At 39.0% G+C, this 20,203-nt stretch overlaps 1 protein-coding gene across 2 annotated transcripts in view; it reads right to left on the reverse strand.

Moving 5' to 3' along the window:
* HCN1 (hyperpolarization activated cyclic nucleotide gated potassium channel 1) overlaps positions 1–19,836 on the reverse strand; it is a 202,855-nt gene extending 183,019 nt beyond the window's left edge. For both annotated transcript variants that reach the window (XM_039378583.1, XM_039378584.1), the window contains exon 1: positions 19,363–19,836. In XM_039378583.1, the coding sequence (XP_039234517.1) occupies positions 19,363–19,736 (374 nt within the window). In that variant the 5' untranslated portion in view covers positions 19,737–19,836. The remainder of the gene's footprint in view (positions 1–19,362) is intronic.
* Positions 19,837–20,203: the final 367 nt, after the last annotated feature.

The raw sequence follows: 20,203 nt of genomic DNA on the forward strand, positions 1-20,203 counted from the left end.
GTGCCACATCCAGTCTCATCTTAAAATCCTACAGGGATGGTGAATCTGCCACCTCCCTGGGAAGCCCATTCCAATGCCTGATTACCCTCTCTGTAAAAAATTTCTTCCTAATATCCAACCTAAACCTCCCCTGGCACACTTTAAGACCGTGCCTTCTTGTCTTACTGCTGGTTGCCAGGGAGAAGAGACTGATGCCCACCTGGCTGCAACCTCCTTTCAAAGAGTTGTAGAGAGTGATGAGGTCTCCCCTGAGCCTCCTCTTCTCCAGGCTGAACAACCCCAGCTCCCTCAGCCTCTCCTCACAGGACTTGTGCTCCAGTCCCTTCACCAGCCTTGTTGCTCTTCTCTGGACCTGCTCCAGCCCCTCAATACCCTTCCTGAACTGAGGGGCCCAGAATTGGACACAGCACTCCAGGTGTGGCCTCACCAGCACTGAGTACAGGGGAAGAATCACTTCCCTGCTCCTGCTGGCCACACTGTTCCTGATCCAGGCCAGGATGCCATTGGCTTTCTTGGCCACCTGGGCACACTGCTGGCTCATGTTCAGCTTCCTGTCCATCCAAACTCCCAGGTCCCTTTCTGCCTGGCTGCTCTCCAGCCACTCTGTGCCCAGCCTGTAGCGCTGCATGGGGTTGTTGTGGCCAAAGTGCAGGATCCGGCACTTGGCCTTGTTGAACCTCATCCTGTCAGAATCAGACCATCTCTCCAGCTTGTCCAGGTCCCTCTGCAGAGCTCTCCTGCCTTCCAGCAGATCAACGCTCCCCCCCAGCTTTGTGTCATCTGTAATTTTGCTAATGGTACACTTGATCCCCTCATCCAGATCATCAATAAAGATATTAAATAGAACTGGTATATTAAAAACAACACTGATCCCCGGGGGACACCACTAGTGACCGGCTGCCAACTGGATGCAGCCCCGTTCACCACCACTCTCTGGGCCCGGCCCTCCAGCCAGTTCCTAACCCAGCACAGAGTGCCCCTGTCCAAGCCATGGGCTGCCAGCTTTTTCAGGAGAATGCTATGGGAGATGATGTCAAAGGCTTTGCTGAAGTCTAGGTAGACACATCCACAGCCTTCCCCTCATCTACCAGGCGGGTCACTTGATCATAAAAGGAGATCAGGTTGGTCAGGCAGGACCTGCCCTTCCTAAGTCCGTGCTGGCTGGGTCTGATCCCTTGTTCGTCCTGTAGGTGCTGTGTGACTGCACTTAGGATGATCTGCTCCATAACTTTGCCAGGCACTGAGGTCAGGCTGCCCATCTGTTTCTCTTTTACTAATATACACACCTAGAGGAAAACCGGCTTCTTCTGGGAAACAGGCATACAAATTAAATATTAAATTCATTCTATTTTAGCAAGAACTATGGCATTCAACACCTTCCATGGAGTAAATTGTTTAATGCTTGGAAATCCATTGTGAATTGCTTCAGTGATTTTGGGTCAGCAGCAATTTTTTTATTTTAAAATTTCCAAACTTGAAATTTATTGTACTCTATCTCTGTGATAGTAATACAAATGAATTAAAATGACTAGTGGAATGTCACTTTTTTATGTTGGTCTGTTTTGCAATAGCAAACAGGTTACTTGCAGTTGTATCATCCTTATGTATGGATAAAACTTTCCTCATCTGAATGTACCAAATTTCACAAAGCTTTAAGAAGATAAAACTTTGAGTTTGGCATTTTGTTTTGCTTTTAAAGAATAAACTATTCCCCTGAATTTGTTGATTTGTACGTTTTATGTTCCTCTATTTCCTCTGACAGCTTTAAGCTTATGCTAACAAAACACAACAAAGGAAACTTTCCAAGGCTGAAACAGAGTCTCTTTCATGGCTCACCTCTTTCAATTGCAAAGCACACTCTACAGTAGAGTTCTGACAGTATATCCTACATGTCAAGTGATGAGGTTGAAGTGCAGAAATATTATTAAGTAGAAGCCTGTGACACTTTCTCAGGTGAAAATTTCATCAATGTTTGCTATTCTTTTTTAATTTAAAACATATCAAGCTTAATGAACACTCATTGACTTAGCTAGGAAACCTGCTGAAGCAGCAGAAAGGCTTTCTCTACCTGCCTGAGTCTGGTCAGTCTGGAATGAGGGAGAGGCTGATGTTCTGAAAACTATGTCTCCCTGGTTGAACTAGGAGCAGTGGTGGACCTGGGAATCTTCCAGTTTAATGGTTTCATTCTGATGAATTAAAAAAATTAAAAAAATAACGTAATAATGAAGTTTTCGGACCACCAGAATTTTTTGATTTCAGAATAATACTGAAATCTGTTACTTCAAGGTTAGCCATATATACTTAAGAGATCCAATGTATGTCCCTTGCTGTTATTTTAAAAATATTGATGCAATTTCCTACCTCAATAAGAGACTAATAAAATTCAGGAATATTGAGTTGTCTTTTTTATATAGACATAGAATGTATTTAAAATTACAAGCTTCCACAATTTCAAAAAGATTTAATGAGTTTTTTCAGTTTAGTTATAAACACACTTAGTGGTGATTTGCAATTTGTTGCTCAGCTGTGATTTTATGCAGATGATTAGATAAGGCAGATGATAAGATAAATGTATCTCTCAAGGGACCTGATCAGAACCCAGTGAAGCCAAAGAACAGTAATTTACTACTTTCAAAAGGCTTTGGTTATAGAGTTTGGTTAGGTTTAAAGTTTGAGTGCTTCAAATACTAGAAAACCAAATCACACTACTGTCCATGGAAAGGAACTACAAAACTAACTAATTAACTGACACTATATATGTATGAGTAAATTCAACTAATATTTAATCAGTGGATATTTCATCAAAATATATTTGATTCTTGGTATGTATGCAGCAGCTTCCATATCTGAAGTTTTTACAGTATTTTACATGCATTACCAAATTCAGCCTCAGATTTCTGAGCAATAAGGGTACAGAAGTAAAGGTGCACTCACTGCGTATAGGAGGGAAGGAAGGAGAGGACAAAGAGAAATTTATATAATAGGGCAATATTACTTAACAATGAGACTCCTCATTTTTAGCCTATAATCCCCTACCACAACTGCTTGAATACCTCTGATATTTGCAGTTGCTCTTCCTCCTGAGAAACTTATTAAACTAGTAGAAAGAATTAAAGTCTGACTTCTATTTAACCTTGGGCAAGAACAGTGCACCACTGCCAATGGAGCTCTGATAATACTCTTGCACTCCCTCATCTTTACATAACTCCTTCTTTCTGAGCAACCTGATCTAGAAGGTGCATCCCTGCCCATGGCAAGGGGTTGGAACTAGATGATCTTTAAGGTCCCTTCCAGCGCAAGCCATTCTATGATTCTGTGCTTCTTCAGCCCCATTACTCACTGAAAAAGCAGGATAGTGCCCCAGTCCAGGTAGCTACCAGATATGAAAAAGTGCTGATGGAGAGTCAGGGTTCACAAATATGTTTTCTCAGGGTAAGTGGTGATTTTGTCTTTGGTAGTATAGCTTCCTCCACTTTGCCTCCTCATTCAAACCACCACAGAAACCACTGCCTCTCAGAATCAGGCAAGATTTTGTGTAGGGACTGTAACTGATTTTTTTCAGTTTCATGTTACCAACCCTTAAACCAACTACGAAGTACCACATACTGATTATTTAAGTATCAGCAAATTTCTGTAGTGGATCACTGTAAAATAGGCATTCACATTCTCAAACTAGAAATGACCATTTTAAAGGTATGGGAAAAAAATGTTTGAAAGAGACAGATCTAAAAATATTTCAGCTGCAAAATAATCTTGGATCTCATGTTGAAACTCTTGCATTAATTAAGAATTTTGTAGTGACAGTAATTTTAAGAGTGCCATTTAGAAACATGACAGTTAGGATGCCTCCATACTAAAAATTCAGAGGCTTAAATTGGAAGAAGACTTCTGTAATTCTTCTCAACAAAGAATCTTATGAAAATGCAGGTAATATCCCCAAAAATTAGAAAGCCAGGCAGTATCATCTAATATTCTCCCTTAATAGATTTTTTTAACCAATTCAGTCTCTCAATTATCAGTATAGTCTTTAAAATTTCTGCTAATGGGAAAAATTCTATTTTCTCTACTTTTCAGAGAAGAAGATGATGGGGAAGACATCATTCGTAGCTATTGATAGACCTCAGACATAGGGTTTGGTGAGGAGACTGGCTGTGACTACCAAATGAGGTGGGACAATTATTTTTTTGAGATTATTACCTCTGCCAAAAAAACCCCAAACCCCAAACGAAACCAAAACAAGGCTAGGACCATCAACTTGAATTTGACATACAAACTACTACCAACAATTTTATTCTGAAAATCAGAGGTAAAATTGGCTTTGTGTGTGTAACTGTACAAAGACACAGGACATTCAGACAAGCAGCTGCAAACTAGGACTTGGGGTACCATTTCTTGAATAAGTGCACTGAAGGCAAGAATGGGCACTATGTTTAAACTGAAAAAAAAAAAAAAAAAGTAGTCTTCAAATTCACAAAGTGAAAAATTAAAGATATGAAAAAGTGTAAAAAATTATAGATAGATATGAAGCAAGTTGATGTAGTCCTACATTACAAGTGAAAACAAATATACATGACTTAATATTTACACTCATCCTATGTATCTACATGTAGATGTAGAAGATTCCGACCAAGTAATAGCATAAATATATCAGTTTTTATTATTATTCCCTTATTTATGCCTGACCTTTGTCTACAGAGCATATGTCTTCTTGAATATAAAAATAAGTACTGAGATTTCAACCCTTTAAAATAAGTGAAAATACCATTTTAAGAACCAGTAAGTTGTTTTATTACAATCCATGAATATCACGTTGCAGTAAACAATTTGCTTCAAATGGTAGTAAATCTAATTTATATATTAAAAAAATATATTAATAACTTGTTCTGAAAATAACATCAGAAACTGATGAATCAGTGTTCAAATCAAATCAAGATGATAATTTTACTTATTTTTACTTACACTTGCTTAAAAAGGATTCAAATACATTTCAGACGCTTTTTAGAACAGCAAAGGAAAAAAAAAGATCGAGTTCACAACAGAGCAACATGGTAAATAATTAGGGTCATGTCACATGCATCCACCTTTTACAAAACAGCTTAATACCTAGAGCTCTCATCAACACCTATGAACACCCACTGGACTTTCCTCATCTGTTTGTGGGCAGCTGAGCCCAGGATCTCCCACACCTCAGGGAATTCACTACCACCAAGCCATACTGTGCCTCTTGAAGCGATGTATGCTGCTGACATGTCCTCCCTCCCTAAACAAATACAAACTACAGCAGCAACCAAAACCTTCCTCCCGGGTAAGGCAATCACCATACTGGAGAGGTGTTGTCAGTTCTTTGCTCCGTCAAAGCAGAATAACTCTGAGAGGTGACATTGCTATTGGAAGTGTCCATACCAGCAGTGCTATGCAAGGTAAATGTACAGGTCCAAATCTTCTCCAGCAGAAGACAAAAATTACTGTACAGTTTGAACATCCATGCTGAACAGTTTTGATTCCCGAGCAAATGGAGGCAGAAGACATTCAGGTACACACTTGAATATGGCTTTAGTATGATTATGGATTTGTTATTTTATTAATTTCTTTAACTGAATTAATCATTTATCTAAAACATCAATTAATTTAAAATAAAATGCGCACATCACATAGGAAATGAAAGAAGTGATCTTCGGCATGCTTCGACGTGCTTTGACATACCTTTCCCCATGTGTATTTATTACAAACACCTTTTAAAGGGGGATGCACCCCATTTTTCTAATTAGTCAGCTTGTATTCATAACTCTCTGCTAGTCATTTGCCTTCCACAGTATTTAAACATATGCAATGTTAATTTTAAAATTTCTTTAAAACTTCCCAATTTGCATACTGCACATTCCAGTGTTACCATCCTTTTGACAGCATAGCTCTCCGCCTGTGTTGCCAAAACAAATCAGCTAATTATGCAGCTAGACAGAGCAGTGATCAGATAGACCTCATATTCACTTGTTTAAAACAAAAAGGAAAACCCAGAAAAGCGAGCAAAGTAAACAAGAAAGAGCATACATTATGCTCAGAGATGTTCTAGTTACCAGCCTAGGTAAGTGTGATCTTGCTGGTTCTACCTCTGCTCCTCTCATCGTCCTTTCATGCTGTTCACCCTCCAATGCTACAGCAAGCTCCACGCAAGCTGGCCTGAGCAAAGCCTCCATTCTGCTGCTGCGAGCAGCTCATCAAAGGGTGCAGGTTTGGAACACAACCCAAGCTTCTGGGGATGTAAAATCTGTCTCTGACATTTATGAACGTTGGTCAGTGTAATGGAATGCAATTGCTGAATGGTCTTTTTTGCTACATAATTCAAAATAGGGAAACAAAGAGGGGCTTTTTTTCAATTAAATGGCTTTGGTTATCCTTAAAAAAAGCAAATAAAAAAATTCCTAATTAAAAAAAATGGTCTATGCGAACTTACTGGATAAATTGTTTTTTGATCTGCAAAACAGGAGATAGCCTGCAATATCAAGCACTCCAGGAGATTGCCTTTACACGCAATGACACCTTTTCTACTTCCTGTACAGCTTTGCCAGCACTACAGCAGGTAATTTCCATTGCTTTGTTGCAATTAAAAAATGAGGGGTTATTACATTTTGTCACGCAACAATGAAATAGATGGTCAAGATCCATTTCTAAAAACAGTATGTATTAAATTTACAAACCATGTGTAGAAAGTATTTATTAAATTACAGCAGATTATTCGCTTGAAACATATTTATTAAATATTTTGTTTTAATTTAGTCATATGAAACGGTCATTGAGCCAGTGGAAGATATTTGAAACCAAGACTTAGATCAATTTAAAATTCTATTCCATCTTCACTGAGACAGAATCATCTAAAGTTGTTATACAAAATACATATACAAGATAAAGGTTTTTTTCCTCCACAGTGTCTTTATTCATTTTTGTAAGAGAGAAAGTCACTTTAAGCTTCAGAATAACATGTCAGTTTTCAGCCTGAAAAACAAAAGATTGATAAAGATATTAAGATCTGAAAATTTATTCAAACTTAACCACAGGCTTTGTTATACGCTTCACTTATAAATATTTATCAGAAAAAAATAAAAGGGAATTCTTTAATAATCTGCTTCTCCATTTTATATTTTGGTAGAGTGTTTTGTTTTTCACAGATGACTTTGAAGTCTTTTCAGGCAAAAATTCTTTTTCCAGTCTTTGAATGTTCAAATAAAGACATTCCATACTCCTTAACAATGGGCTGGTCTTGACATCAGCCACCCACCACAGGTTAAGGGTTACAGGGGAAAGTGTTTGCACGCAAGTAAAGTTGCCTATAATTGTAGTCACTGATAAGTGGCTCTAAAATAAGCACTCAAAGAAACTCTGGTCAAGAACCCATGACCTGACCTATAAACAACCGCAAAAATACCAAGAAAGCTCTTTACTCCCATACTGATAGATGACTGTTGTTTTGATACAGCAAAACAAAAAAGAGCTGCACTTTTCATGGTGAATAAAACACCAGATGTCCATTTTTATCTTCCATCCACATTCACTCAAAATGTAGTTGCCTAAATATAATAAATAGGTTTCTGGCTTTCAGCAAATGAAAACATTTTACTTTGGAGATCTTATAAGAGGTTTTAGCCACAAGCCAATATTCCTCAGAAAGAAAAAATCTAATTTAGCCAAATATTTATGTTTCTTTTTTTGGAGGACAGTGAGTTATGAACTAATCAAACATGTTTAAACTAAAGATGTGCAATAATTAGAACTGCCAAAGAGTTGTTAATAATTCACTGGTGGAGAGCAGCAAGAAATTGAGGGTGAAAAATTATTAACAGAACTCTTCCTTACAATCTTAGAAAATATACTGATCAGTAAACTGCAAATCAAAATATATAATACAACAAAAATGGAAGCTGAAGCATATTCAAATTATTCTGACATACTAGTTCTGAAAATCCACAGCACCCATGGGTGACATTTTTTAAAAATCCGTTTTACCATTTAGGGCTCTGTATGGCTGGAATTCTGAAAGATGTTCAGGCATGGAGTCCAGATGCTTACAAGTATCTAGGTCCTAAAATCCAAAGATAGATGGGCTTCTGACTTCCATCTCGGATCTTCATCTACCATCCTATAGATTTGCACACTCTGTGCACAGCACTGGGTAAACCTGAGATTTTCAAAGCCGTTCCAGAAATGGAAAAGTTTATACTAGAAACACGAAACCCAGTTAAACATCATATTCCATTTGCTCATTTTGCCAGTGGCATCATATCAGTGTGCACATTCAATGTTAAGATGATGTGCTATTCAGTTACACTCCACGGAATTACGAGTCAGTAGCCCCAGCAGGAACATCTGCCACCATTTTACGTAGATTCATGGTACCCACACTCCTGGGCTATAAAGCTAGCTCTCTTTCCCTGAAGCAAGTCTGAACTCTGTTGTGATGTGAGGAACAAGTGTGGGAGTGGAAGTTCACTGCAGCTCTCCCATCCTTTCCACAGAAAGATAAATTTGGTCTAGCCTGTGGAGAATGTAAAAGTTGGCTGCAGCTTAGAAATGACAGAATCAACCACAGTCACATTAAGCAATGCTTGTACAGTCCTGTAGAATGAGGGGGGTGGTGGTGGAAATTGCTGAATAACATTGACAGGTTGTATAATACTGAAGGAGTATTCCTCAGACCTGTCTTAATGAGAATCATCTCTTGACAAAAGAAAATTAGCATGCGTGTGAAAAACAGAGCACAGCATACAGGCAGACTACAGAAAAATCTAACTTTAGGAAATAAAAATAGAGAAGAGTTTAAAGTGAAGCAAGGAATTTAAAACTCATGGTTAGTACCTTCAAATAGTAACGTAAAAACAAAGATTTAACTGGATTCAGTCATAATTTGTCATTTGTAGTTCACATCTAGCTAAATAATATGCATACAAAATAATAAAAATATTACATCCTGGATTTAATTATTTTCAACACCAAAACCCTTGAAATTGTTTTTAGACTTCTTCCATTTCAGAGAGATCAGCCATCATAATGAATTCACTACTTCAATAAATAAACAATAAGAACATGTACAAATCCTACTCAACTTTTCAACACCCAGCAGCGTATCACTGTATTTAATATTCTGTTCCAAATTTCAAAACCACATTTAACTTAGCAAAAACAAGTATTTCAGATATTTACTGACAGAGTGCATGCAATTAAAAGTCTGTTTTGGTCATGTGGGCACCTCATGGTTAGGTTACTCATCTCTCACTTTTCCCACGCAAGCGATATCTATGCTTAATAAGCCATCAGATTTCAGACGCTTTTGATTTTGACCCTTTTTAAATGCTCTGATAGATTGCCTACCATCTGGCAGTGCTTACTCTTGATACCATACTCTCTTTGCACTACCGAAGTGTGCTTCTTATAATTGTATCTTTAATGTGATAGATGTCTGCAACTAGAATTCCCATGCTGGCAATATGCAGGCTGAGGGGACAATTTTGGCAAAGTACCTTGTTACTAGGTGTACAGTAACAGTATGTTCAATTGCATCACATTGCAATTCTCAACACAAAGCTGCTAACCTGCCCAAGTCAAAGGAAATAGAAAATATTCATGCCATTTTTTTTAATTACTACAAGGTATTTATTTACAAACTCCAAGACACTGTGAAGAATACCTAGGCTAACTTTTCCTGCTAGTTTGAACAAACAGCTCTGTATCTCCTAGCTAACAGACTGGGTAAGAATGGAAAAGTACATGGCAGAAAAACAAATTTAAAAAAAAAAATCAATGCATCATTTCCATTTATTTAAAGGAATGCATTATACCTTCAGAAAGAGATGTAGGAGGGCAAAGAAAAAACAGAATGAGGAAAAAGAGAAAATGTTTTCAAAAAAATACTCTCTCACGGACTACATCCTCATGCTCCCACTAACTTTCGAACGCATGTTGACTATAGCAGAATTTCACTACCTGAAAGTTACACTATAAGAAATGCTATAAATAAAAGAGAGAAAAAGAAGGATTCAGTACTTAGGCAGTCACATAGATAGCAGTTTCCCTGAACACTGGACACACAGCTCTGAAAAATAACTCTTTAGTACGCTCAGTAAGCTGGGTATATGAGAAAGGTACCCAACTACCAACTGACGCTTGAGGTATATGCTTGATTTATTTTACTACCGATGTTTTGATTCCAAATTTGTGTCTAACAGACTAATCCCTAGCTGGAACAGGAAATCTTTGTGTTACTACTGGGATTGTCTGGCACCAAAGACAAGGTGAACCAGAGTGACAGACAAGCCTGGCTGTTATCTTCACTGAAAAATCAAGTGCAAACAAGCCCATATGCAGCCATCCCAAGGAACCTGTAGCCCAGGATGTGTTTGGAGAACACAGAAACTTGCAAGTTTCTATTGCCATGCAGTAATAAGATGGTTTAGGGGGTAGTAGTACTTACTACTTGTGCCATAATAATTTCTCTACCAGACAGAAATGATAAATCCTCCTGGAATAAACATCTAGACAGAAGTGACAAGAGCCTGACAGAAAACCTCTCACTAACTGTGTGAAAACTTGATTGCATCCCCATGGTTTTCCAGTCATACTTTTATTCCATCTCCTGGGTAGAGTTGTATAGATCTTACTCTATATATTTAATAAAAGATCAGTATATTTTCCATAACTTTTACATAGAAAAATGTAGAATAATCATTTATTTTTAGGCTGTCATGATCTGTTACCCTAAATTCACTGCAATCAACATATTGGCATAATCATCATTTCTGAACCACACAGCGTATTGCTGCAGCCATGCCATAAAGAGAGGTGCTTCTTAGAGGATTTGGTAAATTACTGTAAGATACAACATAACCAGCTAAGGAAATATCAATATTTCCACACTTTAGTCTGACATGAGAGGAAAAAAACCCTGCAGTCAACCAGAGTGTGATACCTATAGAATTGGAATATTTGATATTGTAAGGGTACATTTTATTTCTGTGGGGCTCTTTATATACTGGAACTTTAGTGCAAGTGTAAGATTCACTGACTTTCAGACTGAGAATTAAAAATAGTAATACCACCTAAAAAAAACCCTCCAGTCATAACAAGTTTTATGTATATAGGCTATTTTAAAGTACATAGTTTAAACAACTAACCAACAACAACAAAAAAAAACCCCTAGCTTTGACAGTGAGCATAAAGAAACCTGTGATTTTACAGTTAAAAAAAAACCTTAATAATAATTTGTAATAAGTATGACATTTTTAGAGAAAGAAACTTAATCGTAGTCGCATACTAAATTCCAATAATATATCAAATTATTTATTAAATAAAATGCCTCATTCAAATTATTTATTAAATAAAATGCCTCATTAGATAACATATATACATAAACAACAAAGAAGTTAATAAAATAAGATCAAAATCCTATTCTTAGCTATCTGATGCAACTTTAGTTGTTGGAACTTCACTGGAAAAATAAAAACAGTTTTTAAGGTTTTGTTGTGTTGGGTTTTTTTTAAGATAGAATGGAAACAGGATGCAGTTCTCTTGTAATGAAATGAACATTTTCTAAAACACAAGTTTACTCTACACTTATTCCAGCTGCACTATACTACAAAGCAATAAGATTATTGAAAAATACTATGCAGCTTGCCTGAATCTGACTATCATCAGATTAAAAGATATTAGCAGAGATTTTATAGAAGCTAAATGACAGTGTCCTTGAGGTAGTACTGACATTGACTCCAGCTGATACAGTTTTTGGTCATTAACATACCTTACTATGTGTCTAGAATGAGCTCTCCAATAATTAGAGCTGAATACACTATGATTTTTAAAATTAAATCATGCCTCTGGGAAAGAATCAGGGAATAGACAGCTAAACGACTTTCAAGCAATTAACAAGAACTGTACTGTCAGGTTAAAAATTAAACATTGCAAAGTAGGTTAAAAGTTTCCTCTCTCAAAAAAAATGTATATTGACATAGAAAACAGCTCTCAGGCATGCTGTTGAGTGAAAGCAGAGGTGGGAACAGATACCTCTTATTTGCAATCAAATGAAGTAAATTTCTCTACAAATTTTCATACTCTACCCTTTTCTCTAAAAATAGTATTTTGCCTTCTTATACCTTTAATCTGAACCTCTCAGAAAAAGATGACAAAGTTTAATTAAATATTACAATGTCACTAATCTTAGATAAGTAGGCAGAAATGCAGAGCTAAAGACCCATACATTTTAAGTGACCTCTGAATTTATATCTATTTCTGCTGCTCCAGGCTGAACAATCAGAAACCGAGACACTCAAATTTTAACCTGACTACATAACAAAAACAAAAACAAACAAACAAAACAAAACAAAAAAAAAAACCAAAAAAAAAAAAAAAAAAAAAAAAAAAAAAAAAAAAAAAAGCTTTAGGAACTTATCAAATGCTATGCATCTTTCATTTATCTGTGTAGTCACCAAACCCCCCAAACCAAATCCTAAACACACACCTTTATTCACCTTTATTTACTCTTTCATGCTTTTACACAGCATTCCAATTCACAGTTTCCTTCATATATCCAAGTCCACGAAAACCAAGATAAAGAAAAACTTCTACTGACTCAGTTATAAGAATTGCTTATTTTGCTGAGCTAATAAATAAAGTCCCAGAACACAGTCAAAAATATGTAGCTGTGCTAAAATAATCAATTGGAATAAGGGAATCGGTACTTTTTCCCCAGAGGCCCAAGTACGATGATGATCTTATGAGATCTGATTTTTGATTATATGTGTGTGTGTGTGTGTGTGTATGTGTATCATATTTAACAAGCACTTTTTTCTCACTGCAGTCAAGCAAAAAAATCAGAAAACTGAAGATGAAGTCTCATGATATTGATCCAGGTTAAAGATTCTAATATAACTACCTCAGAACATCATCTTTTAGATTTCCCACACGAATTCTGTAACATTTTGGATTTATTTTATTTTGTTGTGGTTGCTTTTTAAACATATCTCAAAATCATGATGAACATATTTGCCTTTATTTAGACTGTGAAAAGGTGAACTTTGTAAAATTAAGCATCTTGCAGAAAAGACATGCACTTGTTTACTTATTTATAGGTGATCTTCAAAATGCCCCAAGTTAAATTAAAAGTAACTCAGTGAACTGAGGAATTATTTGAGTTACACTTGTTCAGCTCTTTCTCTGCTTTAAACTTTATTCAGTGTGCAAGTAAGTAACATGACCAAAGTGTGAAAGAAGAGGCAGTCAATAGACTGATATTCTAGGATTAGAATTAACATAATGAAAATTGGCAAATGTTTAACACATAAGTGAGCTCAAACTAAGTATTAGTATCCTACATTATCTAGAGACAGAAGGATGTCTTATCAATAAAATGAATCACTTTCCTTGAACAAACAAAGGCGTAATCCATTCCACATGCCTTAGAGGCAAATGGCTGCTGCATCAACCTCAGGTGGACTCCACTGGCTTCCTTTAGCAGCTCTTGAAGAACATTTCAAAGGGGAAAAGAATACAAAAGAATACAAAATACATCTCTGCATATACATTTTCTCTCACACATGCTTACAACTGTTGCAAAAGGAAATGCCAGTAGCTAGTTTTAGTCAACTAGATTTCATAACAAACAAATCGGTGAAAACCAAAGACATTATTATTCAATATGAAAAATAATAGGAACTGGAGATGAAAAACAACCTAATGAATTTCTGGCCTATATTCCACATCAAAGCATTTTCAATAGAATATTTCGTTGCTTGTTTTCGGTCCTGCTTTCTAAACATCTAACTTAGGTATTTGTTGCTGCAATTTCACTCCACTACTTCTATGCAATTTCCTTCCTCTTTGTAACATCCATTTATGTAGTTGAGGACCATTACCATATTTCTCTTCAGCCTGCCTTTATAGGCGTTGCATTTTACATGGTAACTATAACTAAGCTTAATATATTACTTAATGTCAGAAGTAATTTTAGACATTATAAATGCATTATTTAGATTAATGCTACATTTTTGTCATTTTATGTTTTGGGGCATTTATCTAAGTAAAGTACAGAAATTGTTGGAATTTAGCAAATAAAAAGCCAAGCACTATTAATAATCCTTTTTGTACTAAACAGTTCTCCATAGGGAGACACATACAATGAGTGAACGTTCAAGTAATAGTAGTTTAAGTGTATAAAATTTTTCTTTACTAGAACTAGAAATTATAGACACCACGACAGTATTTGAAAATGGTACATGAAAGAGCCCTAGCCAAACTGTGCTATTTTTTAATTGTTTGTGCAAGGAATGTACAGTATACAGTATAACTAAAAATCAATGATTATCAGTTTATTAGCAAATAATTCAAAAATCTCAATACTGCAGAACAATCTCAGGACAAATCCTGAGTAGTAAGAATTAAATGACTACCTTAGGAATCCAAAATGATAGACATTTCATACTCCTACACTACCAGTGACATAATGTATGCATTAAAACCCACACTAATTTGTATCTTATCTATTTAATATAAACTAACATGATTTATATACTTCATTTTGCATACATATATCTCTATCAATTACATTTAAGTATGATATAATACATTGTCTTTATCGCATATAGTATTACCTTCCAACTCTACTGCTCTATGTAAACCTAAGCATGTAACAGCTCACGAAAAGATAAATCTCATTAGCTTCAAAAGAGACATTAGAGACATGACAAAAGAAAAGGACAAAGTGCTTACCCTAAGCTTCTTAAAATGCAAATGCTAGGTGTAACACGCAGAGTGAAGACTGGGCCCAAAAAAGAATAGGTTTTAAACCAATGCACAAACTTTAGAATATGATTGTGAGCTGCACAGTCTACCAAATTAGGGTGATTACTGGTGGTCAGACAGGTCCAAAGGATAGGTGAAAATGAAAAAGAAAATTGAGTCATAAAGTAAATGTAAGTTCAAATGTTAAAAAAAAACCCCAAAACTATAATTTAAAGAACCAAACCAAACAAACAAACAAAAACAAACAAACAAAACCACATGAGGTGCACTAATACATGGTAATTGCGACTTACAGTTTGGCATACACTTACTTGAAAATTTAAGCTGTACATAAGGAGGACAACATGGATGGGTTGCATAAAACGGCAGAATATAACAATGTTTTTTAATAGCAAGAGATGCAAATATAGTCTTTGGTAACTAGCTAGACATACACATGCAAACATTACTGTGTCTTTCACCCTGATTAAAACCTATGGAAACCTGGCATTAAATTACTCAAAAGGTATTACTAACAGAGCTTTCTATAACTTATAAAGATTTATATGATAAACCTCAAGCATTTACATGATCCCTCAAATCTGTATACAAAAAGATTTTGAAACTGGGATGACATACAAGCTAAAATAAATATTGTATACCTTTAGTATTCACAGTGCTCTGAAATTTTCTGTTCAAGTTTTGGAATTAACTCTGCTTTTTTTTTTTTTTCTTTTTTTTAATGCTATCATTAAAATAAGGCTTTGAGTTTCTTGGACATGTGTAAAGTTACCCCAAGATAAAATGTCGATAGTTTTATCTTAATTGTTGCAGATCAGTTCATACTTTGTATTCACGTACACCTGAAAAAAGACCTTCAGCACTGCCTCCACTACTACTCTGACAGACAACACCACAACACAGTCTTACTTCACTTCATCTTGAAGCCAATTATAATTTTTGTCCCCAATTGCAGACAAAGGCTGCTATCAAACATCAAGCTGAATACCGTACCCATCAGAGTGTGAAGGCTACATTTAGGCATACACATATTATTTCCACTCAGTCTGTCTCGTACATTGCTATTTCTGGTCAAAAGATGCCACTCCGGTAGTAATTCTGCTTTCTTTATAGATTGCTGTCTACAGATGCTGTTGCCGAGATGGTGATAAACTCAAGATTTCCATGACAGTGGGAGTTTTTCCGCGTACCCACAGGTCGGGAGGGATGGAGACAATATAGGGCTGGATTAACAGCCCAGGCACATGCAAGCAAGCCCTCTGAGCATTAAAGAAACTCCTGACATGCCAAAGGACACTGAATAATTAATTATTTGAAAAGTCAGCTACGTACATTTCCATTAACACCAAAAGGCCGTAACACATAAAAGTCACCAAATGCCCATGTTCACCACAACCCTGCTACGAAACAAGTGAAATGTGTGGCAGCAGGAGAACCGTGTGCAGTTGCTCCCATCTCCTGCTGGCTTTGTGCTGCTTTCACCTGGTGGCTGCAAGGCCACAGGGCTGGACCAGTGATCCCTCCTGCGGGCTCATTCTTCCACACATGAGAACAGATGGACGGAGGCACTCAGCATCTTACAGAACGCACTCAGAACTTCAGTAAACTCTGACTGATAAATTTATTTTTGTGAGTCATGCAATTACACAGACTTGTTGTCCAAGTTCAGAGACACAGCAACCACAGCTGCAAGGAGATAAACGGAGGCCTTGTGCTGGGTTTGATGTGCATTAGGTGCTTGGTTTACACAACAGCTTCCAAATTACACATTAACCTCAGAAGCCTAGAAAAAGACGATCAGGAACAAAATGGTCCCCTTATGGAAAAATTATGTAATACTTTTTGAATTTAATACTCCAAGGGTGTATCTGCCTGATGAAGAGACAATTCTTCCCTGAAACATAGACAGGATGGAGAGCCATAAAACTAAAGACAAAGTCCTACAAGGATGGAGGTAACCAATTCACAGAGCACCAAATTTAGAGACACAGCTTCTACACTTTGTTCATACCAAAAAAAAGGAGAAGATGGTGCAGGGATGCTGCCCACTTCTCCAAACGTCACAACAAAATACTGCTTGGTGTAGGAAAATATACTATTTTTATTAAAAAAAAGAGAATAAGGTAAACAGATATAGCCAAATGCATCAAACTCTTCAAGGAAATGCACATAAGCATCCAGAACTAGGAGGAAAAAAAATCCAAAACAAGTGCGCAGGAGCCTGTACCAGAATTTTCTCACATTTTACGTGGTTAACCCAATATTCTCCTAAGTGTGTCTATACTTTAAGTTTACTGGGATGTCTGTTCTCATATGTGCCACAAACACCCTAATAATAGCTGCATTTACAAACGCAGTCTACATCTTCTCACTTGGATACCATAAAATATTCAGCTTTCTACCTTTTCTTTGTTATTTGGGTAGAAAATCTAGTTCTTTCCCCTGATGGTATCAACATCAACACAGTGACACCGGAATACCCCTGCTTCTTTCGATGTTTTAAGGCTGGTCTACACACTAGCATTAAATTGTTACAAAGTAACATACAAAACATAAATTAAGACCACTCCATCGTACATACACATTTATTCTGGTACAGAGATACTGCTAGGAGGCACTTACTAGCGTTGTCATAATTCCCAAATAAGAAGGTGAATATACTATATAGGGCAACTCCTCACACATTTCACACTGCCACCCAAAAAGAATTGTATCATTATACAGTAGCAAGTATTTTAGGAGAAAAGAAACAAAAACATCTCATATTCCTCACCAAGATGGTCCTACTAGCTAAAAAACTGGGTCTGGAGCAGGCCACACCATCCAAACACGAATGAAAGACTATGAACTTTATTTAAAAACCAAATAGTTCCATTCTAAAAAAACAAATAAAAACATCATAAAATCACCAGAAAATACAGCTGATTCAAGACTATTCAGACAACAGTCCTGAAACGGATGCAGAGTTGTTTACTCCTATCGAAAAAAATAGACAAACATATGCTACAATCTCTAAATCTTCCCACTGGAAGAATTAGGACAGAATTAGAAGATATTTCTGTAACAAAACACATTTTCACACAATAGCTTAAAAAGTTACATGCTGCAAAATATGACAAATAAGTTCCTATCGCACAAAACGTTGTCTGGGTGTGCAACTCGCTCAGAAACAGAGCTTACAACAAAACAAGGGAAATTACTCACAAGAATAAACTCATTCATCTTAACGAAATTCTCATGTGAATAAAGTTACTCATGCACACACACGGGTAAGTAAGAGGCTATCAGACCCTCCTAATCCCCTATGCATTCTACCACAGCAGCAGATGTGACCTGCTATGTCCCTCTCTGGCTGGTAGAAAGGACGTGGGTGGGTGAGTGGCTCTCTCCCCCCTTAAATGCACCTGCTAGTGCAGCTGAGCTGGCATGAAAGGGGGGAAAAGGTACTTCAGGAAAAGAACAAGTGCAGTTTATTGCCTTCTGGGAACCAGGAAGACAAGCAGGGATTTGAAGCATAATTCCAAGTCATAACAGTGCTGCCACGCTCCTTCACTCCTGCAGTTGTACTGCTCTTGGGCTCAACTGCAAGGTGCTAACACAGCTCACTGCATAACACCTCACTCCAAATAGTCCCACAGAAACTTGAACTTTGAAAGTATTTCCTTCTGTTTCCACTGGAAGCATGTTCTATTTAGCCCAGTGTTTCTTAGAAGATCCGTGTAACTATTGAACATTCTGGATTTTCCTTTATTAAACACAGTCTCCAGTGCAATTCACTTATCATATAGACATAGGTTGTTCAATGCAAGCTGTTGATTAAATTCGCTTAATGACACCAATAGTTCCTCAGCAAATATCATAGAGAACGTTACATTTACAAAGGCATACAGCCAGCTGGCATGGAGAATGCAATTAAACAATCCTACACTTAAAAATGTAATTCTAAAGGGAATATAACTTTTTGGGAAATTATCTGCCCTGCTTTCTGTATGACTGTTCCCATCCTGCATTCATTCAGCTTACTATAAAAGCAATGCTAATTTGGCATCACATTTACCTGCCTCCCTACGAAAACATAGTTTCCCACACATCACCTGGATGAACTTATTTTACTCTGATTGATTTAACTCTGATTAAGATGCGCTTCCCTCACGCAACCCCTGGAACAAGTGTTTATGCCCGGTGCTCAGGGAAGGGCAGCCGCGTGCAGACACCCAGGGATTTTATTGATGCTGATGCAGCTGTGTAACCCCCTGGCGAGCTCTCACACTCTAGGGCAGAGCCGTGCCCGACGGACCGCGGTCCCGCGGGGCGGACAGACCGGCAGGGTAGGACAGAGGGCCATGAAGCTCTCCATCCTTCCTCGGGGGCTGCGGGCGGCGCCCCGGCGGGCGCGGGGCCTGCGGGGCCGTCCCGGGTGCAGCACTCTGGAGAGCGCCGGGCCGGGCCGAGACCGCGGCCGTCCCAGCACGGGTCGCAGCCCCTGCCCCACCGCCCGCTCCCGCGCCCGCCGAAGTTCGCGCCGGACGAGGTGCGAGGCGGCGGGGCCACCCCGCTCCCGCCCGCCGTGAGCCCCGCGCTCACCTGAAGTCGCTGTAGGGGTGGATGATCCAGAACCCCGCAGTTTTAACCCTTTCCTGCTCCTTCTCGACCGCCTTCTGGCTCCCGAACATGCGGAGGGAGAATTTGTTGACCCCCGGCTGCAGCATGGAGGTGAACTGCCGCTGCATGAAGCCGTACTGCCGCCGGGGTCCCTCGGCATCCTCGAAGCCCACCACGGGCTCCTCGCCCCCGCCGCCGTCCACTTTGAAGCACACCGAGTTGCCATGCTCCTTCACGCCGCCGCTGCCGGGGCTGCTCTGGGCTTTCTCCGCCGGAGCCGCCGGCTTGGCCGGGAAGGAGTTAGCGCTGCCATCGTCCCGGCTGCCGGCGGAGGAGCTGCGCTTCCCAGCCTCCATGCTGCGGGGGGGGCGCGCCCCAGCCGCGGGAGAGCGCGAGGAAGCCTCGTCGCCGCCGGTGCCCTTCAGCGGCGCGGCTGGGCTCGGCCGCCCTGGGCTGGAGTGGGTTGGGCTGGACTGGGCTGGGCCGGGCTGGGCTGGGGCGGGCTGGGCTGGGCTGGGCTGGGCTGAGCTCCGCGCCGCCCGGCAGCAGCAGCGCCGCCGGCCCGAGCCGCGCTCCGCGCAGGGCGGGCACCGCCGCCCCGTGCCCGCCCCCTGCCGGCGGCCGCGCCGTCCGCCCGCCTGACATTGAGAGCCCCCGAGTCCTTGAGGGGCCGCGGCGCCCGCGGCGGGGAGGGAGGGAGAGAGGGCAGGGGAGGAGCCGGCAGCCAGTGGGGAGGGGAGAGGAGGAGGGGGGAACCTCTGCCGGCCCTGACTGCGCCTTGCACGGAAAGGCAGGAGCGCGCGTGGGTGGATGCTTCACCTTG

Source organism: Pipra filicauda, unplaced genomic scaffold (genome assembly GCF_003945595.2).
Source record: "Pipra filicauda isolate LSUMZ 115617 unplaced genomic scaffold, ASM394559v2 scaffold140_size2443280_pilon, whole genome shotgun sequence".
Classification (NCBI taxonomy): Eukaryota; Metazoa; Chordata; class Aves; order Passeriformes; family Pipridae; genus Pipra; species Pipra filicauda.